At 37.9% G+C, this 27,329-nt stretch overlaps 1 protein-coding gene across 1 annotated transcript in view; it reads right to left on the bottom strand.

Moving 5' to 3' along the window:
• Positions 1-24,210, bottom strand: part of crispld1a (cysteine-rich secretory protein LCCL domain containing 1a) — a 32,251-nt gene extending 8,041 nt beyond the window's left edge. Inside the window, exons 1-7 of the mRNA XM_049485467.1 lie at positions 24,004-24,210; positions 22,634-22,946; positions 8,765-8,883; positions 5,504-5,636; positions 4,005-4,120; positions 3,279-3,379; positions 1,957-2,100 (exon numbers count right to left, since the gene is read on the bottom strand). Coding sequence (XP_049341424.1) covers positions 1,957-2,100; positions 3,279-3,379; positions 4,005-4,120; positions 5,504-5,636; positions 8,765-8,883; positions 22,634-22,891 — 871 coding nt within the window. The 5' untranslated portion in view covers positions 22,892-22,946; positions 24,004-24,210. The remainder of the gene's footprint in view (positions 1-1,956; positions 2,101-3,278; positions 3,380-4,004; positions 4,121-5,503; positions 5,637-8,764; positions 8,884-22,633; positions 22,947-24,003) is intronic.
• Between the last annotated feature and the right edge of the window lie 3,119 nt (positions 24,211-27,329).

The raw sequence follows: 27,329 nt of genomic DNA, 5'->3' as shown, positions 1-27,329 counted from the left end.
TCAGCAAACATGTGAACGAAAACCAGGACAATGTGACATCAGTTTATCATCATTTTTACTTTTTTAAAGAATTAACAATATCATCATTACACTGTAACATGATTTACTCTAAAAAAAAAAAAAAAGTGTTTTACAAAAAAATAAAAATATTGCATTGAAAAAGTGTGAATTTTTGATAAGTGATCCACATTTCTACTGGGACATATGATGGCATGTCTAACACCATGCTTTCTCCAAGACATTTGGAGCCCCACCACATTTTTCTGAGAAGAGTAGTGAGAAAATTCAGTTAAAGGTATTTACAGTAGATAGAGTAGATGGAATAGGGCCAGCCCTTAGATAGCTGGTCCACTCAACAGATATTCTAGTGAATGTGAGTTTAAGATGAGCTGATCATCTACAAAGCATATATAAAAGTTAGCTCTGTATGCAGTTCAGTGTATGAAAAGTTCAGTAGAGGTAATTGTAAACATTTTTGTCATCTATTTGTTCACAATAGTTTCTCTCCTGATCATATCAGTTAGTACACAGTCCAAAATGGTCTTTGTTTATGAATGGAGTGGTCACATCACTGCAGAGCAATACAAACTCAGCCCCTCACCCTCACCTGAAAACGAAGATAAGTGTAGGTAAGTGTACCTACACATGCAATAGGACAAGTCTAATTACAAGTACTAGTGTGAACTAAGTTGTTTGGTATGTAATCAGGGCTGTGATTGTTTTTGAATATTAAAAATAACTGTTCAGATTTAATCGTGGGAAGATGGACAATATATTTTGATATGACTAACTGTGTACATGCATAACATGTACAACTGTAACATAACTATAACATTGCATACTAGTCATAACCATTTACCACACTGTAATTATATAGATTATTAATGTGTAAGTAAACAGTTACTAGAGACACTTATTATAAAGTAGGACCTAAATCCATTGTCTTTTAAATCTGCTTTCAACCTGACAATACATTCATTTTTAGGTGTGATGATTCTGCCGTTTTCTTTTTCTTTTACATCTTAACAAACCTTAACAAAATTGTGATATAGTATATTGTATGAGAATGCAATGCAGATTTTTTTGCCTAGTGTAAAGAAGTCTAGCATTATGGCTGGTGACAACAATTTCATGATGTAATTTCACATGTAATTTAGGCTGTAGGTTTTTCTAATTTTACTGTATATAATCTACACTTTTTAGGCAGTGCCATGTCCACATATAATTTAAATAAACATATATGTATGTATATGTACTTTATATGTTCTAATATATACTGTAAAAAAAACTACACATTTTAGATTGTGACATATCTACATATTTGGTATATAAATAGATATGTACATTTTTAAAAGTGACAGTTTTGTAATTGAAAGTAAATGTAATTGAAGCTGTTGGTTTATGAAAACAAGTGTATGGAAAGTATAGATTGTAAGCTTTCAATTAAAGTAATAGGAGTTTTATTTTGACCTGAGACTGATGAAGTCTTTTTTACATTCATTCTTTACATTAATTTTTGATATTTGGAGTGTGAATGCAATTGTCTAATACAAATTACATTTGAATAGTTTAGAGAAACAACATTATCACTCAACATTGCCGAGGTAAATGCACTGCTGAATAAAGGGACTCCACTTTGAAGGAGTTTGAAATGAGCTTTAACAGATCCATGACTGCTAAACATCAAGGAAATGTGCACTGATCCAGCAGTGTGTTTTGCAAGCTGGCACTCTGAACATGCCTGGTTCTTGAGGAAGGGTGGTTGTTGGGGGGGTGCATTAGGGAGGGGGGCGGGGCAGGTTCTGGCTGAAAGGAAATTGCTTTTCAGGAATGTCCTGGGTTTCTGTTCCGTAGGATGGTTCAGTGTTACAGGGGCTCGGGTTTCAGAACTCGCCGGCCCCCCGTCAGGCTGAAACACTACACAGAATAAACACACATTAGAGGAGTAAAACTTACACATCTGTTCTGAGCTCTCCACCACGTTTCTGTCCCGCTCCGGGTCGGGCTGCTGGGGTGTTTTCCGGCTGCGGGGGGCTTCGGGTTCTATGAAGTTGTTTTCCTCAGTCTCCACGCGAGAACGTTCTCTAGCTGTGCTGTCATCTGTATAAAAACACACTGTATATTTTACTTCATTCCTCCAGTCATGAATGATGTTGATGTGAATTTCACCTAAAGTGTGAGTGTGAGTGTTAGCCCATATTGACCTAATTACCCACTCAATGCCTATAAATATATTATAACTAATGTAATAAGATAAAAAAATATCTACATGTCAGTTCTTTTATTATTTTTTTCATTTATTTGTGTGTATGCATAGTGTAGATCAGGTGTATGTTTGTGTATAAAACACATTTTATACACAAAGACAATTCAAAGTAAAAACTGCTACTACTATTATACTTTGGACTGCTTTACATTGCTTATGTAACCCCTTAACAGGCATTGGTCCGGGCTACAAGTACAGATTATACAAAACCCTTTTCTCTGCAGTAAAATAAGCTATTTGCATTCTAAGAGCTTTGAGGGTTTTGGGGACTTTTAGAGGACACTTGGAGAAGCTGCCTGTTCACTCTCTCTACTCCACTTAATAATTTCAGATCAGTAACAGGAATCAACTCAAATTCTTCATGTTTGAAAATAGACTTTCTGTAAGCGGTGGACAAAACAAAACTTTTTGAGTACATGAACTATTTAATTTGTATTCACTAAAGTATTGTCTGTAAATAAAAGTTCAGGAAAGCACCAATTTTATTATTTTTATTCATTATATTTTGACAGTTGCAGATGTTTCTTATCAAACATAAAACTTTTCATGTAACGCTTTAATAGAAACTCTTAAGATATTGTTGTGTAATATCAGGCAGAAAAATGCCTGCCTGTTCAGGGGTTAAATGTAAGCTTGGACTAAATTGCATGAATAATAGCGTTATTGATGAACAAGGTTGTGGGTGCGTTTACCAAGCCACCAATGTTGGGCCCCTGAGTAAGACCCTCAAAACTCTGTTCCTGGGTGCTGCAGTGTGTCCACTGCATGTGTGCTCACTGTCCAATGTGTGTGTGTGTGTGTGTGTGTGTGTGTGCTCTCTATTGTGTATGTGTGTGTTCACTGCACAAATGGTTAAAGGTGAAGGTCAAGTTCCAAATGTGTCCAAATAAGAGTTGTCTTGTTTTGTCTTGTTTCTAATCATGTGACCAGTGAGTAAGAGATATAGGGTTTATAATAAAATGATCAGTAAGAGGGTAGATGTTTCTGTAAGTGGTATTTAGCTGTGATATACCTTTGTAACAAAGGTTGTTCCTGCAGCCTCCACCGTAGCTGGGTGGACAGGCCGAGCATGGCGATCCGTGTTTGTAGGGTGCGTGTCCCCACCAGTTCCCTCTAAACAATTAATACATAGGACACAATTTGATGGAATAATTGGATATATGAGCAATATTAATCAATATTAAAGTAACTTTTACCTGTTGTGTTATTAAACTTCATTGCTTAACAAAAAGCTGTATTAAAACAGTTACTAACTATTACTTATTACATAAATTCTAAATTGTTTGCCTCACCCTATAATGAGCCTTTTATTAACAGTGTAGTTACACATTAACAATCTATGTATTAACAGGGGTGAAATATGCTTTGCTACAGATTAATTACATATGTGTATAAAGTTCAGTTAGACATAATGAAATCTGAATAATGATTTTTAGTTTTTAAATAGCTGTTGGAGGATTATTATTATATACACTTTTAACTTATTATACACTCATGTGAAAATTAATTCTGAAAAATATGCAATTACATAACCAATGTGTACTTTACCAGTAGTTTCACTGTTATTACTTGGATTGTTAATGTGTACAATGTTACTAGAGAAACTTATTATAGAAACTTATTTTTTATACAATAATCCTTCTTTACATACAAAATATAAACATTATACACTACACACTATAATAAACCATCAGTAATCAGATGTAAATCTGCAGGACATGAACAGAAAAGTACTTACTTTGGTGAGTAATTGCAAACCAAGTAAACAGCCTTTGCCCAGATTTGTCCCCACACGTTCATATCGTAACACACATTGATGGCGCATCCAATTCGGCTACTGGTTGCCCAAACAAGCTGTAAATAATGAATAAATAGTAGATAAATTAGCCATTGTTAACTCTTAGCATATAATGCATTGTTAAGGTTTAAAGATAGATTGTTCTTTTTTGAAACGGCATGAATTATGTTGCATTTTTCAAAATAATTGCTTCTTATTTTTAATTATATTACAATACATTTCATGCAGTGATAAAGTCAAGATAAAACAGCTGTGTAAAAGAGTTATCTCATACTTAATCATTAATGGGGGAGACGGAAATGTGGACAAATAGGCAAAATGTGGAATTCAGAATTGTACATAACAGAATTGTACACTTCAGCATCTTTGAAAATAACACACAATATGTGTTGCGTCAAACTAAAATTAAATATGGGTTTTGCTTCATGTTGCACGTACTACTGGCCCGCTAGGCTAGCTGCACTGCTGCTAGGAAGCACTGAAGTCACAGGTAGGGTCGCTGTAACTCATGATGCATGAACTTCTACTGCCACAGAATTGTATGGCACAGTAACTGAACATCACTAGCATAACTATCAGTGATTATTGGAAACTACAGTCACATGTGCTCCAAACAAGAGCAGTGAAGGAGAGCCATATGAGTGAAAGCTGTGGTTTTGGTACAGCATATTATTTTAAGTTCTGTTGTCAGATTTATTGTGCATTGCACATACTGTTGGTTAGATGTTAGCATTTGATGAAATATATTAATTTACTACAAGCATGCTGCTATATGTGCACTTTTTTTTCCTTTTTTTGTTGTTTCTGTGTGATGCTGAGATGTTTGCTCTCAAATGTTGGCCTTTTATCGCTTTTATTTCATATTGCTTCAATTTGATTTAATATATAAAAGGCACTGAAAATAAATTAATTGTGAATCACTACAGATACTTTACTTTAAAAGTAGCATTAACCTCTTTCCAAATGCTGTATAGAAAAAAATATGCATCAAGATGCATTGATAATCAATTTATAATCGTATTGCAGATTTCTATATCATAATCAAATCAGATATTCGCACCGCTAATCATTACAGTAAATAATTTGATCATATGGGCGTAGCTCTTTAAACTACACTTAAAACCAATCAGAACACATTGTGTGTCATTTTTCAGTATCTCACTAATTTAGTTATTGTACATGAATGGATTAAAACATTTTGAAAGGCTAGGCTTCCCCACATTTTGGCCTGTAGTGTAAACGCTACAGTACAGAACACTTAGTGGGTTTAATTACTCATGCTTGCAGCTTTGGCAGTGTTTAATGCCTAATCGTATTTATTTGGGTAATCCCCGCATTAATCATGCCGTTCTTACCAATACAAGGTGGAGCGCTGCTGTATTTGAGCTGTAATGGGATTACTCAGCATTAGCCCTGAAGATAAGACGCGGAGTGTATACCTGAGTGTAGTGAGTGCAGACTGGGCCTGTGCAGGTGAACGGGCAGTGAGGGTTACACTCCTGAGGGTACGGGAAGGAGTAGTCTTTCACTTCATCATACCACGCCTGCACATGAGAGGTGGGGGGCCGGTACCTAAAGAGTGAAAGCAGAGAAATGCACACCCAGATGAATGACATGATGAATCAGACACCTTAATCACAGGCTGGAAGCAGTGTAGTGAAGTGCAGATTAGACATGTAGGCAGTCGTGTGATTAGAGCTGACATTTCAAATCAGAATTACTGCATATATTTATTTGTTTACTAGTTTTTTAATAAATGAACTAAAACTAGTAAGTGCCAGTTTTTCATTTTAGGAAACATACTTTTATCAGGCTGAACTTACATTATTTGTTGTGTGTTTGTGTTTGAGTCATACCGCTTGAACTTTTTCATATTTTGTCTCCTTACAACCACAGTCTTAAATGTATTGTATGAGATTTTAGGTAATAGACCAACACAAAGTAGTGCGTGAAGTAGAGCAAAAATACATTACATATGTTTTTTAAATTTACTGCAAACCTTGCAAACCTACTAACACATGGCCATTCAACCAAACTGACAGATCGAGCAAGGAGAGCACTGGTCAGAGAAGCAACCAAGAGGGCCATGGTCACTCTGGAGGAGCTGCAGAAATCCACAGCTCAGGTGGGAGAATCTGTCTACAGGATAACTATAAGTCATATATACTTCACAAATTTGGCCTTTATGGAAGAGTGTCAAGAAGAAAACCATTTTTTAAAAGAAATACATAAGAAATGCTTTTTTGCAGTTTGCCACAAGCCATGTAGGGGACACAGCAAACATGCAGAAGAAAGTGCTGTGGTCAGATGAGACCAATGTTGAACTTTTTGACCTTAATGCAAACTGCAATGTGTGGCAGAAAAATAACATTACCCTGCCCATCACCATGAACATACCATCTCTACTGCGAAACATGGTGGTGACAGCATCATGTTGTGGGAATGGTATTCTTCAGCAAGGACAGGGAATAAGGAAATGTGCTACCTTGTGTTGGTCTGTCACTTAAAATCACATGGTTTTATGTGGAAAAGTTCAAGAGGTATGAATACTTTTGTAAGTGTGGAGAGGGCAGCCGACTTGGAATCAGAAAACAGTTTTGTAGAACCAAGGGTTCTATGTTGGCTATGTTGAATTATTAAGTTGGGCTGTAATGATGAGACCCATTTGGGAAGCCCAGCTCCGTCCCAGTAAAATCACATGTACAAACCCATTTAGAGACCATGCTCACATTAGAATGCTAGCTGGAAAGTCTAAACATTATGACCACCATTATGATTTCATCCAGCTATCTGAGGAACAGTTCCAACACTTAAATTCCTACTGCAGGTAATTCTGTTGGTGTACAGGGGTCAATATGGCCTCCCTGCCCACTGTGCAGCTCCTGTATACACACTTGTTTCATCAGTGGGGTGTTGTGCTCTGTCCTGTGACACATTCCTCTCATTACCATCATTAAACATTACTAAATTAGCATTTCTGTCTGCCCAGAATGCATAGGCAGAATTGCTTACTATATGCATTCCTTCAAGGTCAGATTACATTAATCATCAGCATAATGATGCACCATGTCAGCAAAAGCACAAGTCATCTCAGACTGGTTTTATGAATGTGACAGTGCTTTAATTGTTCCTCAATGCTCTTCCTGGTCAATAGATCTGAATAGATCACATCATAAAAGAGCTTCTAAAATTGCAGAAATTGCATGATTCACTCATATTAACATGAATCAGATTATCACAGTAGAATATCCAAAATCTTGTGAAATCCATACCATTAAGAACTAAAACAAGCAAAAGAAGCCTTACCCAATAATAATATAGTGTTCCAGAAATGTGAGCACCCGTAGTCGATTGCTGTATAGTTAATTATGCAAATGTAAATAAACACAAGAGCTAACTTACGCATATTTTTGTATCTTTTAATGGTACTCTATGCATGGCTCAAAAGGTGTGTACTATTTCTCTTAACCCTTGTGTGGTGTTCGGGTCTGTGGGACCCGTTTACATTTTTTATCAAAGGAAAAATTATACAATTAAATATTATTTCTAACTCAAACTTATTGGCTTTGGGTCATTTTCTGTGAAAAACATATATCAGAACACATTTTTGATGAACACACACTGTACACCCCCCCTACACATTTATATTACATACAGGATGTTCGGGTCTACTGGACCCGGGGCAAACAAAGGTGTGTACTCTGTTCTCCTCCTGTCTGGGTGTGTAGTTTGTGTGTGTTTTGTTTCTGCCCCTGTTGTTCCTGTACCAGGTTGTAATATTGTTGTAGAATTTAATGGATACCTGTCAGAAATTTAATGCTCTTTTGCCCAAAAAATGAGCCACCATGCATAGCTGCCCAGTGTGATAAGAATGTGACTAGGGTTGTCGAATGGCAGTTTCCCCGGTACAGGACATCAAGTCTTTTTTTTTTTAGCTTTTTATCCCAGATTCCATTCAAAACATTATTCTGAATTGCACTTATTTAGAGGGAAGGCCTGTTTTTAGAGAAAAATGGAACGAAGTTGGACCTATTCCATAATTTTGCAGAATTTAAAACATTAAAATGCAGCGGGTCCACCAGACCCATGAACACTGTCTGAGTAACAAAAATATGAACACCATACAAGGGTTAATTAATCATGGATGTGCTTTGGGTGTAAAGTGAAATAAACCAATCAGTGTGTCACTTGCCATTTACTTTAGAAGTCAGGTGCGTTCTGACTTTGTAAGATTGCTATTTTAATAGTGCAACGCTTATGCGTGCCTCATCAGAGGAAAGTGCTGAGCAGATCATTGTTTTACAGGGACCGCAATGATTTTTATTTAGTATTCTGTTTATTGTTGATATAAAAGTTGGGTTTGTGCACTGCTGCATGTCCTTGTGGGTGTATGTGCGTTAAGCATAAAAGATAGCCATGAACATCTGACTGTTTACTGTTATCAGTGGTGCATCTGTGTTTTCCATTGCCAAGATAGCAATACGCCAAAAGTGTGAAGTAGCAATGAATTCTACAGAGTATAAGTTAGGGCCCAGTGTCTATAATGTGCAAAATAGTTATTTTGTACATTTGTTTCCTAAAGAAGATTTGTTCTTTTCTATATTTAGAAAATCAGCAAAAACATAACATAAGCAGGGCTGTCCAAACTTTCATGTACAAAACTGAATATCTGTTGGTGTGTGTGAGTTTGCGTAACAGACCTCCCCCAGTGAACTCCCAGGTTCTGTCCGATCTGAGGCAGGAGGCCAGCTGGACCATGTTCCCAAAGGCAGGTCTCAGCCCACTCCTCTGCTGAACGCTCCAGCTCCGTGTCCCACACCTGCACACACACACACACACACACACACACATTTATCTTGTCTTATTGACCTGCTGTGTGTGGTCATCTTTCTGCCTCATTGTGTGCACATCTTTCAACTTTCTAGCCTCGTTTTTGTTGGCTATAAGAGACAGTTACCATATTCCTTGGTGCTGAGTGAGGTTGGTTGGTAGAGTAATAGCTGATCTAAATGACACAGATCTTTACTTAAACCTGTAACTTGTAATCTGTGCATATATACATACATAATAATGCTAAATGTCGTACAAAAAGATGTTTCCTATAAATATCCTATAAATATCCAGATAAATCTCTCCATCCAGAGAATTTGATTGGATGGATGAGAAGTAAAACAGATAGCATTCTGACACCATATTGATTTATACACATTCCATCACACCTGCACCTGTCACGTCTAACTCCTAGCAAACATATGTAGCCTAGTATGAAGATCATCTGTGCAGAGACTCAAGAGAACTCGAGTAAAATATCCCAACTAAGCTTCTTTCATATATTTACATTCAAATAAAAGGCATTCATTTTTAATGGGTACATGTGCAGCTAAAACAGGGAACCTAGTGCATCCCAATTTATTCAACATCAACATATTAATTTTGTCACGTCTGGTGCTGTTAGCTCCTCTGTCCCTTCCACACCCAGCTCTAACGGAGGTTCTCAGGTTAACAACTACATTACCCAGAATGCACTACCCACTGACATCACGCACTCATCTGGTCACGTGACACCTCACCTGCTTCCTCCAGGAAGCCCCGAATACTGATTACTGGCACTATATAAGAGCACTCCACACAAACACCCACGCCGCGTATTGTAGGTTCTCCTCTTTACAAAGCGTTACTTTATCTCTTGTCTCAGTTTATTTTGTGTATGACCTTGCTTTTGTTTTCTCGACGCCGATTGGATCTCTCGTGTATGAACTCTGGACTGTCTCTCATTTATGGTATGGTTTTGTCTTCATTGCTCTGGTTATTGGTGATTACCCATTTTTCTGTATCGACTACGTCCTACATCTGTTTATTTTATAATAAACACATTTTTATCAGTATCTGCATGTGTCTGCATTCTGTGCTCACCATGACAAATTTAACATTGTAGTTATTATGGCTTTTAGAAAAATGTGTTTTGGGAAGGTTGGGAAGGGGGGGCTAGTGCACTATAAACATCTGTATTGCAGCTTAAGCTTTTGTCCTTAATGACATTTTCCCCCTTACATTATTTTACTTTTAGACTTTTTATATCACAACAGTCTAAACTCAAGCCCCAAAATTGTTACACATTCTTCTTAAAATATAAGTTATTTAGTATTATCTAACATACTTGTTTGTGTGGTTTCTCACACTATATGATGAATTGTTAGCTATATAAACTTAACCAAAGATAGACACAGCTGAGGCTTTAAAATGATGGTTTTCTTTAGCTGAGTTACTTTCTGCTTCAGTTACATTAATTGTAGCTCTGCTGGATTTGCACTGGGCATGTGAAACACTAGAAGTTATACGCAGCTAATGGAATGTAATGTCATCCTTCAGGGAGAGCGCTGTATTTATATGTGTGTATAATGATAGGTTATAACTCCTTAAATAAGAAGGCCAGCATGGTCCACAGTTTGAGAAATACACTTTAATTGGAGGCCATTTTTTTGGAGGAGGATATCACTGATAAACTAAACAAACAAAGCTGACACTAGACTGATACGGAATGCTGCTTCCCAGCCTGATATTCCCTTAATATCCTGAAATCCCACCCTGGACAGCCGGGGTGTGACGGGTTTTATTGCAGTCAGACTGGGAAATGAGCGAGTTCCTCTGCAGACTTTGTTTAAGGGAACGGCTTGTGATTTAAAAACAACAATGTGGTGACCTTGCTGATAGAGCAGCTAGTGTACGGAAATTAAAGGGGTATGATTATTCAGGTTCCTTAATGGGCCTAATACATAAAAATGAATTTTTATCTTTACTTTTCTAATTAAATGTGTGATGCAGTGTCTTAACACCTTTTTTCTATTTGTTGAAGAGTTTAAACCAATTGGAGAGTCAAAAACAACAGGATACAGCTTAGTCTGCTACATATAGCGATTTTACAACTGCTCCCTCTGATGTGTGTTTGTTGTCATTGTCCTGTTGGAACAGTTAAATCTGCCATGGTCCTGGAGACACCAAGCACATTTTAGTGGTTTTCCTGCATTTAAACAACCATTAATATGACTAATGATTAATTATTATTTGGTTAGATGAATCAGGTGAATTGGGAAAAGGAGAACAGCAAAACATGTGCTTAAAGATTAGAATCATTGGTTTGAAATATTCCTCCTTTTTCGTGTTTCCATCCGTTTTGTGCAAAGTATCAGTTCCATAAAAGCAAAAGAGCCAGAGAGCATGATGCTACCACCACCATGTTTAACAGCTGTTACAGTGTTTTTGGTAATCAAATCCTTCAGAAGCCTCCTCCCAAGAACTTATACTACCCTACATCTGTTTAAACAAACAACCCTGGAATCTGTATTTGTTTAGGAATGCCTCTAAGAGTCATTTTTGACTTATAATACAGTAAATCTACTATCATTCTTCACTGAGTTTCTTGGACATTCCCATGCTGTTTGATACCCAGTCAAGTGAGTTAGTTACACATTGCTCCTACAAGTTTCTCATTAGTACTACATACTTTTCAATCATTTTGTTGCCACTGTCCCGAATATTTGGAGATTTGTAGCTGCCATCAAGTTTTAAATGAGTTAATATTTTTTATAAAATAGTCAAATGTCTCAGTATCCGCTTATAATCTGTTTTCTGTGTTTTATTATGACTAAACTTTTGTAATATAAGATATTATTGCATTCTGTTTTTAATTACATTAATTACTTTTTTATCTGCATTTTACACAGCATCCCCACTTTTTGGGGTTTGGAGACGTAAAATCTTGATGTTTATTTCTGAACAGTCCATTTTATTGAAAGCCCATCTTTGACTTGATATTCTTCTCCACGATGAGTGCATACAAACTTTTTTCAGTCCTTCTACCCCAAATATAACCAATCATCCAAGACATGTTAAAAGACTATCAAGTATTAAAAGTGTGTACATCACTAATTAGCATGGATTTATTGCACACACTTCCTTAAAACAGTGGACTTGTTCAGTAATAGACTTGTGTATATGGACTCTTGTATCTCTTGACTAGGCTGCTTTACTGCTTTCCCTGCACACTGATTTTAGGTGCACATCAACTTTCCTTTTCTCCTGTGCACGTTTTGTTTGTTCTGTGGGCATAGTTTCTGTTTGGAAAGTAAATTTCTCATTCCTCTCCTGGTCCGCTCAGAAGAAAAGACATGTTTCTTCAAGCAGCTGACCCACATTCTGCTCCTTCTTTAACCCTTAATGGAACAGAGTTAGGCCTATTATACTGCAATACTTTTACTTTTGCTTCATGTTTCATATAGCACATATTTAAGTTCATATACAGTATCAGTCAACAGTTTGGATATATCTTCTTATTTAATATGTTCTATATTTATGTTTTTCCTACACTGTAAGTGAATAGTAAAGACATCCAGACTATGAAGGAAGACATAAGGAATCATGTAGTAACTTAAAAGTGTTAAACAAACTAAAAAACTCAAAATGTGAAGCATTTAGGTGCTCTAATCTGGCATGATGTTAACTGGTGGTTTATGAGGCTGATATAACTCTAATGAACTTATGTTTCAGAATGACTGACCTTCATTTCCTAAAGTATTTTTTTCTTTACTTAGTTGAGAAATTCCTGCCATAATATGGATTAGAACATTAATAAAATCGAGTTATTCACTGTATGCCAACTCTACCTCTTCACAACTTTACAACTGATGCTCTCAAACACATTAAGAGGCAAAAAATTCAAGTAAGTAACTCTTGACAAGTTCAGCACAGCTGTTAACTGAAAGATATTCCAGGTGACTCTACTTCGTAAAGCTGACTGAGAAAATGCAGGGATGTGCAAAACTGTCATTTAGACGAGAGGTGCTACTTTAAAGAATCTAATATATAAAAGATATTCTGCTTTGTTTAACATTTTTTTGTGTACTAAATAATTCCATTGCTTTTTCTTCATAGTTTAGACGTCTTTAAAATGCAGAACATTTAGGAACTGAATCTAAGGTGTGTCCAAATGTTTGACTGGTACTGTATATGAAGTGAATTATTTTCATCCATCCCAATGATTTAGAGATAATTAAAAAAAAAGTATAAGGAGGTGTTTCAATACATAACAGCGTTATGTTAGACACAGGATTTGACAATTACCCAAAAACAGAGCTGTTTGGGGTTCTTTGGGTTTGATACAGAACTCTCACATTAGCCAGTGCAGGCAGAGACCAGTGCAGTCACCCAGTGCACACATTTCACACTTTCAGTCCTGAATGTCCCAAACCTCAAACTAACCATAAATCTGAACTAATAACTCTCTGTAAATCAGCTGCTGCCCCCATAAAGACCACCATAAAACATTAATCCTGCTGTGATACTTGCAAACCGGATGCCTGCAGGTCTGCAGTGCTAGTTGGGGGGGTTTAATAGCATGGAAGAACCAGAAGTGACCACTGCAGAAAGCATTTACCAGAAGCATTTAACAGAGCACTGAATATATCATCAGCCAGTAGATTAGCACCACCTGTTTAGTACTGAGAGGGTCCCTCTGACCATTCGAGGCATGGACTACACAAGATTTCTGAACAGGTGTTTTGTGTTATCTGGCAGCAGATCAAGCAGCAGATCTGTTGTAGGAAGTGGATCCTCTATTAATCACATCAATAAGCCTTGGGTGCCCAGGACTCGTTCTCATTCTATGGAGCACTTTTGGAAACGAACTAAACACTGCATGCCAAAAAAAACTCCAACAAGATCTGCCTGCTCGATCCCAGTTATCAACCCATAACAGCTTAGCCGTCGTCAAAATGGCTAACCTTTAAGAACCGATGCCAAATATACTGTCTCCCATAGCTGCCACTGTAGCTGAAGATATGTAAGTCATATTATAATTGGTGGTGTTAATGTTATAACAGTATTATGCTAAGATATCTAATTATTCCTGTTGATAGTTACTTTATTCTCAGCCTCAGTCACAATTCAGGATGTGCAATGTAACAAAGCAAATTTCATCAAACTCATTGGGCTTTTTCTGCTTGATACACAGCAAAATTGCACAGTTTACTGTGTATCTGTGCATTTTATTTTTGCTTTATTTGTGGAAACAATGAGTACAGAATTTATTGCCATGGCATGTTGGATCATTGACTTCTATCAAAATCAGTGGAACAGGTCCAGTCAAAAGTCTCATTCAATGTGTTTTCTTTCTTTTTATGATATTTTTTATGTAAATGTAATATACAAGCTATGTGTATGTGTTAAAGCTATACAGAAGCACAAAGTGTTAAACAAACCAGAATATGTTTTATACTATAGATTCTACTAAATATTACATGTATCTTTAAGGACAGATCTGCACACTTTTGGTATTTTAATCTCAGTGTCTTCATAAAGGAGAGTCACCTGGAATAGTTTTCTCAGTGTCTTAAAGGAGTTCCTGGAGGTGCTGAACAAGAGTTGCTGCTTTTCCTTCAGGCTGTGGAGCTCCAGCTTATTTTACTATGTAATTCCTTATCTGTCAGTTAATTATGTTTATGTCTTTAATCTTAATCTACAATATAGAAAATAACTTAAATTAATAAATAAAGAAAACAGTGAATGAGATGGTGTGTCCAAACTTTTGACTGGTGCTGTTTTTACTTAAAATACAGAGCAGTATAATGTCACAATGGAAGTTTTTTACTATATTGTGCAATGCAAGTTTGAACTTATGATTTTATTCCACAGTTCACAGTATGTTTAGCTAAAACTCTGAAAAAGAGAGTACAGTTTTCATCTAAAGTTAGATGATGTTCACATTATTCACTTTTTTTTTAATTAAATAAATGATTATTGGCATGTCTCATATCTTGTTTCTTTTTGCTCTATATCTGTGTATATAAGTATGTAGTGGCTCAGAAAAAGGAAAAGCTTGTGGCCTGAATGTCTATATACTAAGTACCTCTAGGGATCGCTGTCCTTCACTTTAATAACCTTGGTTCACAGAAGTGCATATGCAATAGTTGAGGTGGTTCTGTGAGAACCACTGCTTGACCAGCTTGACCATCTAGTGAACCAGTATGGAGCTTGACAGCCATCATGGTCAAGTAGATTTTGTTGACAGACCAGCTAATCTATCAATCTTAAATCTAATCAATCTTAAGTCTTAAAAGCAAATTACTGTCAAACTATCAAACACCAGTTTAGACCATCTAAAATCAGCTACAAGTAAACACTGGTCTTGAGCTGTTATTTGGATGATTGGCTACTTATTTCTGACACATTTCCTCTTCGTATAACATTTAGATTTTTTTCTTTTTTGTTTTTTTGTTCTGTTTTTCCACCTCTGTTACTCGCTGTACGCCTGCCTTTCTTTCTTCACACACACACACACACGCACAAACACACACACACACACACACGTGCACACCTGCATCGATACTAACTCTCATTCACACACTTGCTCACTGTTTCCCTGCTGAATGGAGAAACACTCTCCCACGGGTCTTCGGGAATTCTGTGCTTTTTTGGAATGTTACCAGATAATAAAAAACACACGCGATGCAAATGAGGTGTTAAATGAAATAAACAGCAGTGTGTGAATGAGTGTGAAAGCCTGCAGTGAGGGGTTTGTTTTTTTATAGTCCCAGGCTAAGTGGCCGGCGGGTTTGGGGGGCCTCCCCTGCTGAGGCTGTGCAAACAGTGATTTTACATCCACATTTCAGCACACAGAACACACGCATGAACACACACTCAGCATTCAGCTCTCAAATCTCAAGAAGACATGTTTCTCTAAACACCTGCAAATATGGCAAATAATTAGTTGGTACAATAAGAGAATGCAATGTAATGAATGCATTCAGCTTCTTTAAGTTGCAAGTATTGCTGACACACTGTCAAATGCACACACACACACACACACACACACACAGCTACAGCTTGTCCAGTCTCTATAGAATATTATATTACCAACAGAACAGAACTCTCTGGAGCAGATAAACACAAACCCATAAACCTACTGGCACGATGCCTAATGTCATGCATGGACTAGAGGTTCACTGACATGTGAAGCTTTGGATTTCTAAACTGCTGAAACTGTCCAGGATTTTGCAGCAATTTCTGTTAAGCATTTACCTCTATCACACCACACAAACTGTGGTCCCACTTTACGTAAGAAGTGTCTCTAATAACCATGTAGTTACACATTAACAATCTCTGTAACAACAGTGTAACTACTGATGAAGTACACATTCTTCAGATTCATTACAGTTGCACAGGTTATGTAATTGTATCAACATCAAATTTGACTTGTGTGTAATAGGGTGAGTGTACTTACACATGTATTATAGTGTGTCTGTCTGCTTGTTTTTATATACTAAATATCATTATTTAGGTTTTATTATGGGAAGATAGACAAAATATTCTACAAGATCTAACTGACATTACACAACCTGTACCCCATATTCAGTGTGAAACAATGTGTATTTCACCAGTAGTAAAAACTGCTATTATATGGATTGTTCATTAGGGCTGGGTATTGTTTAAACATTTTCGATACCGTTACCAATATTCGGTAGTATACCCAAACAATACTCTTTTTTCAATACCTTTTTCTAAATTGTATCCAATCCCAAAATGGTAAATATTCTCCCACAACATATTTATTGAACAGCCAACATGAGTCATCGTTTTCTCATTTTGTCACCAGGAGAGACTCAATGTTTTTGGATCTTGTTGAAACAAACAATGAGCATGTTTGTGGCACTTTATTATTATTTGTTAACAAACATCATTACTTGTGCTTAAACTACAAATATTTGTTCCTATGAATGTTGCTTTATGCATGTCATCATTACACTGATAAAATTTAATTTAATTATATTAGAGGTGTCAATCATTAGCTGTATTTTTAAGAGGGGGGCAGTAATAATAGTGTAGTGTGGTTTAGATCAGGCAGACTAGAGCTTTTTTACTGTATTATAATATCTCAGGACAGAAAGGGGGGGGGGGGCAGCCTGAGTGAGAGAGAGAGGCAGCGTAAGTCTGAAAACCTTCTTAACTTTCAATAGAAGTCAATAAAAAGTCAGTAAAAAGAGTTTATTTTAGGTAATTTTGGAGAATTTCTATTGGTCCATTCGCCAAGAAGTTTTGAGTGTAAGGGACAGTTCATTTGTTTAAATTATGTAGTAAATTAAAGGCCAATTAATACTTCTGAATCAAATTTTCACTGTAGCCTACACATACCCAGTGACTCGCCGCATACCCTACGCCCAAGCCTGACACGCACCTACCCAAGAAATGTAACTATGCATCACGTGATGCTGACAGTATCATCTGTGATTGGTCCACTGAGCCTTGTGTTGCTACCCACACCTACCCACTATGTGGTTAAACTGCAAACCAATGCAGTAAGTTGCAGATACACAAACGCAGAAGAATAAATATGCACAGCTGTGTAGGTCATGTGTTGACTCAACGCAGAAGTATAAACCAGCCTTATAAAACTACTGAAAATGAGATACTTGTATTTTTTTAATAAGACAGCAACAATATGTTCCTGCATCTACAGGCAGCTATGAGTCAAACCACCCTGTGGTTTAGTCTAAGTGGAATCAATTGGACAACATTTTCTGAAATGTCCAAAATAATTGAGTTTTAAGTTTAAATCAATAATAAGCACACCATTTTTTATTTCAATAAGTCCACAGTGTCCTGCCTCAATGACTACCGTCCCGTTGCACTTACACCCATCATCATGAAGTGCTTCGAGAGGCTAGTCATGAGGAACATCAAGACACAACTGCCCTCTTCACTGGACCCCCTGCAGTTTGCGTATCGTCCCAATCGCTCCACGGACGATGCCATCACCACCAACATTCATCTCTCCCTCACCCACCTGGAGAAGAAGGACACTTACGTCAGAATGCTGTTTATAGACTTCAGTTCAGCATTCAACACCATCATCCCACAGAACCTCATCAGGAAGCTAAGCTCGCTCGGCCTCAACACCCCCCTCTGCAACTGGATCCTGGCCGATAATACAACCGTGCTGGGTCTCATCACCAAAGGCGACGAGTCAGCATACAGAGAGGAGGTGCAGCGGCTGACAGACTGGTGTACAGTCAACAACCTTCACCTGAATGTGGACAAGACAAAGGAAATGGTTGTTGACTTCAGGAGAGCACAACACACCCACTCTCCACTCAACATCGACGGGTCCTCTGTGGAGATTGTTAAGAGCACCAAGTTCCTTGGTGTCCACTTAGCAGATAACCTCACCTGGACCCTGAACACCAGCTCTACAGCCAAGAAAGCCCAGCGGCGTCTCTACTTCCTCCGGAAGCTGAGAAAGGCCCGTCTCCCTCCACCCATCCTCACACTCTTCTATAGAGGGACCATTGAGAGCATCCTGAGCAGCTGCATCACTGCCTGGTTTGGGACCTGCACCGTCTCTGACCGCAAGACCCTCCAGCGTATTGTGAGGACAGCTGAGAGGATCATCGGCGTCTCTCTCCCTTCCATCACGGACATTTACACCACCCGCAGCATCCGCAAAGCAACCAGCATTGTGAATGACCCCACCCATCCCTCACACAAACTGTTCTCCCTCCTGCCTTCGGGAAGAAGGTACCGCAGCATCCGGTCCAGCACGACCAGATTCTGCAACAGCTTCTTCCCCCAAGCCATCAGACTCCTTAACTGCAGAGACTGAACTGATGGTTTTTCTGAACATGCACACACACTCTTACCCCACTTACCCCAGAAAATGGAAAGCACTAAAAACCCTACTACCTCACTGGACTCTATTGCACACTGTGTAATAGAGTAATTACTACCTCACCTGGTCTTTTTTGCACACTGCAAAATTTGCACACTGTCTTGTTATTTATTATTCTTTGTCTGTATGGTGTTGTATTGTCTGTCTGCACTTTTGTACTGTTGCACTATTGTTCTGTCTACACTGTGTTTATGTGCACCATAAACGTTGTTTCGTTTCACTGTGTACTCTGTATATAGCTGAAATGACATTAAAAACCACTTTGACTTTGACTTTGACTTGGTAGTTCTATGAGTACAGTTCCATAATATGTTTCTCCTCATACTTTATTATCCTCCTGTCTCTATGTTCTTTAATCATCAGGACCTTACATGACCACCACAGAGCAGCTGGTATTTGAGTGGTGGGTCATTATCAACAATGCCTTGACACTGGCATAGTGGTGGTGTGTTAATGTGTGTTAATGTGTGTCTGATCCACTAGGACGAGTGGATCAGACACAGCAGATTGGATTCATATGAGATTAAGGTGGATGTATCAATGATGTTTATTTGGGAACCCCATTTGGGTCCCAGTAGCAACATATATACATATCCACTAAGAGCCCATGCCCACCTGGAACCCACCTAGCCCATGTTCCAGCCATGTTTCAACCACATAAGTGTGTTGGCTAAAATGAATGAATAATTAAAAATTCATTCTTTTAAAATGAAAGTTTGAAATAGAAATCAAACATTTAACATCTGTCAAAAAGTGAACAGAATGTTGCCAGAAAAAATAAAGGACTTCTAAATGTGAGCCATGCATGACCATGTTCTAGACAAGAAGAGGTTAATCAGAATATCACTACATTCTTGTGTCTTGCTCCTGTTTGAGCCACACACACTCTCTATACACGAACACACTCTCTCTCTCTCCACACATACACTTTCTCTCTCCACACACAGAGAGAGGAATAGGCAGAGGGCCAGGAGAAAAGCTTGAAGGGTGAACCAGTTCAAAGCTATCAGTGAAATGTAGAATTATCCAAAGCGTGACATAAAACAAACCTCGGTGTACCTTAACCAATTCAACTGTGTTTGTTAAACATGCACAGTCATTTCAGTGTGCAAGCATTCATTGTATTTAATAAGCCTGTATAAAGTCTGTATTTATAAATGATGTAAACCAAGCATAGATATCAGTGGGACTGCAGGAATAATGAGAGCTCAGAAAGTTGTGAACTACTGTATAACAATAGTAATAATAAGGTTAATACTGCATAATGAAGCGCAGCATGTGTTAGGGAATTGGATATCAGTTTGATTTCATCTGATGATTTGCTAAATGATGTGTCCAGAGAAGTACCAATTATTGTGGAAAACTTTTGATGTACAAAGTACATTTGTTTAACTTTGAGTCTCCAGATTTTAGAACTGTTCTGTACTGGCAAACCATTGTAGGAAATGTAGAGAAAATGTGGTAATTGCACATTCTTTGCTGAAATAGTGACTTATGTAGGGAGTGAGGGGGATAATTAGATAAGTTTAAGTGAAGGATTCTCACAATATTATGTCACCCTCCTGATATCCTAACACTGGAGTGTAGCTTAACAACTACTTAACAACTGTATAATTTCATTACTTGTATAGACAAAAATCCATTGAAACTAGCCAAATATAGGTAAATTGAGACATATATGCTTATATTAAGCAAAAACAAAAATCTGCCAATGGGGCAAGCACATTTTTCTTAGTAAGATTTCTTAAAATAAGCAGTCTCAAAAACCAAAACTGAGTAAAATATAACTTAAATTAAGCTAAATTTACTGGCTTGAATTTCGGAAACAAGAATCAGAAAAACTTGAACTGTTACTTTTGTGCTTATTTTGAGTTTAAATTACTTTGAAAATTCAAAGTAAAATGGAATAATGTCTTTATTCCTAAAATAAGCAAAATAATCTTACTCTTGCAATGGTCAGTAAGACAAAAATTTGTATCAGAGAAACAATCTGTTTGTTTGCCTTGAAATTAGATCATTTCACTTTCTAAGAACTGTTTTTTTTTTAAATTGCGCTATAAACATAATATGGCTCAAGCCATACTGCAAAAATAAAAAATTAGCAAATGAAACCCTCTTAAATCTAGTCTTAATATCGAATATGTATCATTTTAAGAATATTTTACTTATAGACATTTTGTACATGTTTTAATATGCCTAATGTTGTATAAGCCCTCTAAAAGTGTTCTGTGGTAACAAAGATATTTGGAGCAGATCGGTGAGTTGTGAGTTGGAGTTTCCATGGATTACATTTACTTGTGGTGCCATGGCCCTGTTGCTTATGGTTCATTGGTTATCTTTCCTGACCACTGCATACCAGGAACACCTCACAAGACCTGCCTGATGTTTGGAGAATATCTGACCCAGTTATCTAGACCTCACAGTCTGGATCTTGCCAAAGTCAGTCAGACTCTCATGCTTAAACATTTTTCCTCCTTCCAACACAAACTCCATGAACTGAAGGTTCACTTGCTACTTAATATGTAGATCCTACCTACTTTTTACCAATATAGATAATCACATAATTAATGTTATTTACTTCACATATCAGTGGTTTCATTGTGGTTTTATGGTATAGTCATATTCTTATTCCACTTTCTTCCAATGTGTCTGTCTCTTTTTCCTAAATGACTCTTCTTGACCCACATATCCCTACTGACTCTATTTCTCTTTCAGAAGGAAATGAATGCAGACCATTGTAACAGGAGACACATCGTCGGCAGTTTGCTGACTAAGCATTTCTGTTTCTTCTTTTTACTCTCAGGCTTTATAAAATAAGCAGAATCCTCACTAAACTTAATTATCGTCTGCAGCCATTAACCCCGCCACGCTATAAAGCCCTGCTGTTCCTCACCACTGGACACCTCTTACAGCATCCAGTAATGAAGATAAAGTCCATTTATGGTATTACTGTGTGATAATTCCCATTCACAAAGAACACACTGCTTAAACACAGCCACAAAGCCAGCCCGCTAACTAGGACCCATTAACTCTGACGAATGAATAAGTCCACATTATCCATTCATTTCAAAAACGAATCTGAAAGCTTTTACTTTTCTTCATGACCCACATTAAGAGTCGTTATCTTGTTCAGGGCTGCTGTTTCACGTGTGCAGAATTACTCTCAGAATTACAGTTGGGATTTGTGTTATCTGTGCAGAAGGTCAGTGGAGGGTTGAAATGTACTATAATATCCTTATTTTGCGAGCGTGACCTACAGCAGTGGAACATTATGGTGCATCTATATGAGAACATCATTTTACACCTCTGTTCTGCACACCTCTGTACACAGCTTGGAGTAACGCAGCCAAGGAGCACATGGAATATATAACATCTTTAAATCATCACTTATTTAAATATCCAATGAGAAACTATGAAAGTTTGACAATATTTAGCATTATTCTGGTAAATATATTCTAAACTGTGTACAAAAGGCTGCCTATTATAGTGTCATCCATATTTTCAGTGCACCAGATCCAACTATCAACTACAACTGCAAAAAAAATGTAAAATAAACAATTCATTACATGCATATATATACTGTTTCTATGTTGCACAACAGTATATACTCAACAAGCAAGTCTATTAAAAGTTATTGAACAATTCCACACAGGTAATTGAAGCTTGTAAGTATTTTAGCACGCACTTATAATACTATGATAATTGGCCTTGTAGCTCCAGTGTTGCACCAAACCTAATAAGCATTAGGTTTAAAAAAATGGGTTTATTTGTTTATACTATTTTTGGGTGGTAAGGGTGGAAACATGTAACACTTAACTATGGCTGTAAGCGACAGTATACTAGGTTTTCATACCATGTACTCCATATTAGATGATGGTGGGTAGACCTGAGCTCTGAGCTTGTTGTGAAGGTCCAGGATGGCCTGCATGTCGCTAGAGCTGATGGCTCTTCTTCCTCTCTGTTTCGTCACTCCATCGTCATCATCATCCTCCATATACTTCTCCAGCAGAGCGCTCAGGTCAGATGAGTTAAAGAAGGGCATGGGGAACACACTCTGAGGCAAAACCACTAAAGCCAGCCCTGTCTGCCACGCCCATGTTAGGAGACTCATAGTAGGTGAACTTTGACTTCTATGAGATGAACTTTGGAGAAGAGTTTCTCAGGTCCTGTGGGTAAAAATGGTAAAGAAAAAGGTCAAAAGACATTCAATAGCACAAACATAAATACATATACACAATCAGATCATATACATAATGTGCCTGAGTTCTAAATTCACAAGTTCCACAATGTTCCACAAAGTTCCACAACGCTGGTGTAGTTAGAGATTTAAGCCCATCAACAGCCATTCATACCTGGTTCTGGAGATCTACAACCTTGGAGACTTTAGATCTAACACAGCAGAGTCCAGAATTTTCACATGTGCCTGAAGGCCTTACCTGGATCAGGTGTGTAAGATTAGAGGGGTAAACTATGCAGGGTGGTTAACCTCCAGGACCAGGAATAAGCACCCCTGTTCTAGCTCTTAGTCAGGCATCCGTTTCTGACCACAGAGACACATTTGTAGCTTCATCTTGCTGATGTATTTATAAATAAAGGCAGGAGCCACTTCTGCTGATGCACAGTTTGTGTTTGGCATTCTCCATAGCACCTTATCAGTGGTCAGGTTCAGTCTTTCAAACACAAATCATCTTTGTTGACTTACTTTTGTTTTTTAGATCATTGTCTTGATGCACAACCCAACTATTCTTCAGTTTTCTTCAGTTCTTCAATTACTGTCATTACATTTTCATGTTCCAATACACAGTTAAAAACATTATTCATGGCATCCACACTCTGAAGCAGCAAAGCAGCCACAAACCATGCTGCACCCTCCACCACGCTTCACGGTTGGTTATAGACAGCCTTGCAGACATTGTCTGTATATTTTCTCAGTCTCTGTCTAGCAGTGACACTGCCACTGTGAAAGTGCAAGTCTACAATTCCATTGTGCCTAATACCACTGTACCACACGCACTCCTATCAAGTCAGTGTCACTGCTGTGCTTAGAACTGAACTCACCACCACCCAAATAATATCTGGTCAGATTAGCATCTCACTACTTGGTACTACTGATAAAATAAGTTAAATGAATCTAAAGATTCTATCATAAAATTACAACTTGCATTAGATATTGATTAAGCATTTTTTAAATCTTTACTTAAACTGTATAAAACACACACTTACCAGTCTCTTCAGTGAATGAGCAGGAATGAATAAACCTCCTACAGCTTTATGAGAAAGTCTCAGATGTTGTCCGGCAGTGGAAAGATGTTGTCCAGCAGAAGATTTAACTGATGCTTTTAAAACAGAGATGTATATAAGCACTCTTGGTTCTGCTCTAAATTCTCCAGCTTTAGGGCTACTGCTTCAGAAAGCAGAGCATAATGAGGTTTTCAGCATTTTATGCTGGACTTGTTCTGCTGGTGTCAAGTTGCTGTAGAAACCACACCCACACCCCTTTATCCAGCCCAGTCGGCTTTAACTGGACAAAAGCCAGTGGCACTACTGGCCTGCAATTCCAGCGTGGATGTGTGTACACAAATGTGGTTGGATTGATATATTTGTTGGACCAGGGTGCCCTATCTGTAGTAGAAGCTTTGTGTGTGTGTGTGTGTGTGTGTGTGTGAGAGCATTTTACATTATTAGCCACCTTGTTTGATGCCAGCTTCCTTGATCTTTTGTCAGCAAGACCCAGGAGTTATGCTTTGGAGTAAGCAGCATAGGGTCTGTGTTTAAACCAATCTTTATGATAGGGCAGGAAGTCAAACAAGTAGATCATTTTAAATATTTGGGGACATTCATTAACAACAGAGTTACTTTTCAGCTGAATGTTTCTCTCTCTTCTAAGAAAGTTAAGGAGTTCTAATAACAGCGAAAATACTATGATCATGTTTTATAGGTCACTTGTTGAGAGTGTTCTCAGTTTTAACATTGTGTCTTGATATAAAAAAAACAAGTGTAGAAACAAGCTGACCCAGGTGGTTAACCAAGCCAGTAAGATCACTGAGGCAAAACGTTGTCACTACAGAAGATCCAGAACAAAAAAGACAATTAAGTTCTAAAATGGATGTCAGTGATGGGCCCTACTAAGGTCAATGATGGGACCAGGAATGGTTAAACATGGTATCCATGGCTCCGAGTGGTCCAGCAGACTAAGGCACTGCCACTATTTGCTGGTTCGGGATTGCTGGTTTGAATCCCGTTCGAAGTAGCTTGCCATCAGCTACTGGAGTCCTGAGGGAGCACAGTTGCTCATTACTCCAAAGGGTGATGTCTGCAGCACAATGCATCTGTGAGCTGATGTATCAGAACTGAGACGCTGCGATTTCCTCTGAGTGCGCTGTGATGCTACTTGGTATTGCTGCATCAGCAGCAGTTTAAAAGGAGGCGGTGGCTGACTTCACATGTGCTAGTCTTCACCCTACTTGTGTTGGGACATTACTAGCGATAGGCCTTGTAAATTGGGGAAAAACAAATAGGATAAAAAAACAAAACAATTCTGATTATACACTGCATATGGGGCCTAAATGAGGCTGTAATGAATGATGAGTGGCATTCCCAGCCAGAGTCTAGGTTGAAATACAAGCTGAAATGTTGATATGTTGTATCATATTAATTTTTTTATGTAAAATTCAAAACCTAGCCCATGCTTGTGTGCCCCACATGAGCATGTTGGCTGTGTATGCCCTGCTATTTTACTAGAACTTGTGTGTGTGCTGGATTTAGGTCACACTTATGTTGTTCCTTTATGCTTAAGAGTCTCAAATGATCCATTCACTTCTACGCCAAACGCAAAAAACCCTGAACACTTACCAGAATGGGGAGATATCTGCAGAAACCGCTGCTTGTGTTCACTGACTGCCAGTAAAATAAGAAGGAGAAGTAATATTACAGTATACACTGTATCTTGCACGTGGTTGCAGCTGTCACAAAATTTACTTCAGATTTCCAAACAAACCAAGGCTGTGTAATGTCTGTCCTCGTTATTTAAGGTGGAGAGCAGATTTGTGTATTTAAAATGCGGAAAGTGTAATGATCAGCCGTTCCCTGTGCAGAGCTTTTCCACACAAGTGCTTATAATCAACATGCACACAAACCGGGCAGAACGGTCACTCCAAAAAATCAGCAGGCCAGTTCACCCCAATGAAAACAGCATTTGTATTTAGGCTGGTTGGATGTGGAAATGTTAGGGTATGAGAGCTGGACTCATTGATTACATTCTGCAGCCCTCTGTAACACTAACATTTCTCAAAACTCAGCCTACAGTTCCACCACAGCTAGCTGAACCTGTTTCAGCCTCAGAACTATTGAGTGTAAATTCAGAGTCTTCAGGTTTAACAACATAAATTGACAAACTTAAGTTGCAGTTTTAATTTTCAGGTATTCTAGATCTGGATCTAGATCAGATGCACAGTTCAGATAACACCTTCTGTCAGAACCAACACATTTTTTCTAAACTTACTGAAAGGTAAATTAAAGTGAATAAGACTTACTATTTAGTTGCAAATCCTTGCTTTCAGTAACTGCATCATATCTGCAACCCACTGACAGCAGATTTGATCTGCATTCTTCTTCTGTGATTCTTTTCAAGGCAGTGTGTTTGCTGCATGATGAAGTATCTCCTGATCAGTTTGGTTTCATCTTTCTTTAAATTCACAGACAAAATCTTTTTGTAGACTTCTGAGTTCACTTTTCATCAATAAAGATTAATGAGCCTGTTAATAAACCATACAAGCCCACATTATTACACTACCTCCACTGTGTTTCACAGATGAGCTGGTATATTTAGGATCATGAGCAGATCATTTCTTTCTCCACACTTTAGTATTTCTGTCACATTGGTTAAGGTTAATCTTTGTCTTATCAGTCCATAGGCATGTCCCTTTACTTCCAGTAAATTCCAGCCTTTCCAGTCTTCCTATTCACCACATTAACAGTTTTCATCTTCTAGTAAAGCCTCTGTACAGTAGATTGTAAAACATTCACTCCTGCCCTCTGTAGGTGGGAAGTGGGATTAAACCTATGTACCCAGAGGAAACCCATGTGGACAGCAGAAAAAGCCAAACTCTTCACAGACAGACACCCAGACACCTAGAGCTGTGCAACAAATACACCAACAACAGCTCTCATAATGTCTGTTTAGCAGTGTATTATATCTGCTTTGATTATTGTTTTCTCTTGCTTGGATATTCCCTTTCTGTTTTGGTCATTTGCCCATACAACATGTACATGTGGGGTTTGTATGTATAGCCCAACTTTGAACCAGAGAGTTTTGCTTGCAGGTTACATTGTTGGCCCAACATATGGATGTTAGTGACGGGCTGTAATAAGCCAGACTTGGTCTCAGTAACAAAACGAAAAGTACAAACCCACCCAGAGCCCATGCCCACCTGAAACCCACATGTGTTTTTACCTATTGACTGTAGTCTGGTTTTCACTTTGGTTTGCTCTTGTCAATTTTAGTTGGTATTTTTTTGCTCTCCTGTTAACACCATGCATTGGTTAATTTT

This window comes from Astyanax mexicanus, chromosome 1 (genome assembly GCF_023375975.1).
Source record: "Astyanax mexicanus isolate ESR-SI-001 chromosome 1, AstMex3_surface, whole genome shotgun sequence".
NCBI lineage: Eukaryota > Metazoa > Chordata > Actinopteri > Characiformes > Acestrorhamphidae > Astyanax > Astyanax mexicanus.
This window is presented reverse-complemented; position numbering and strand designations above follow the sequence as displayed.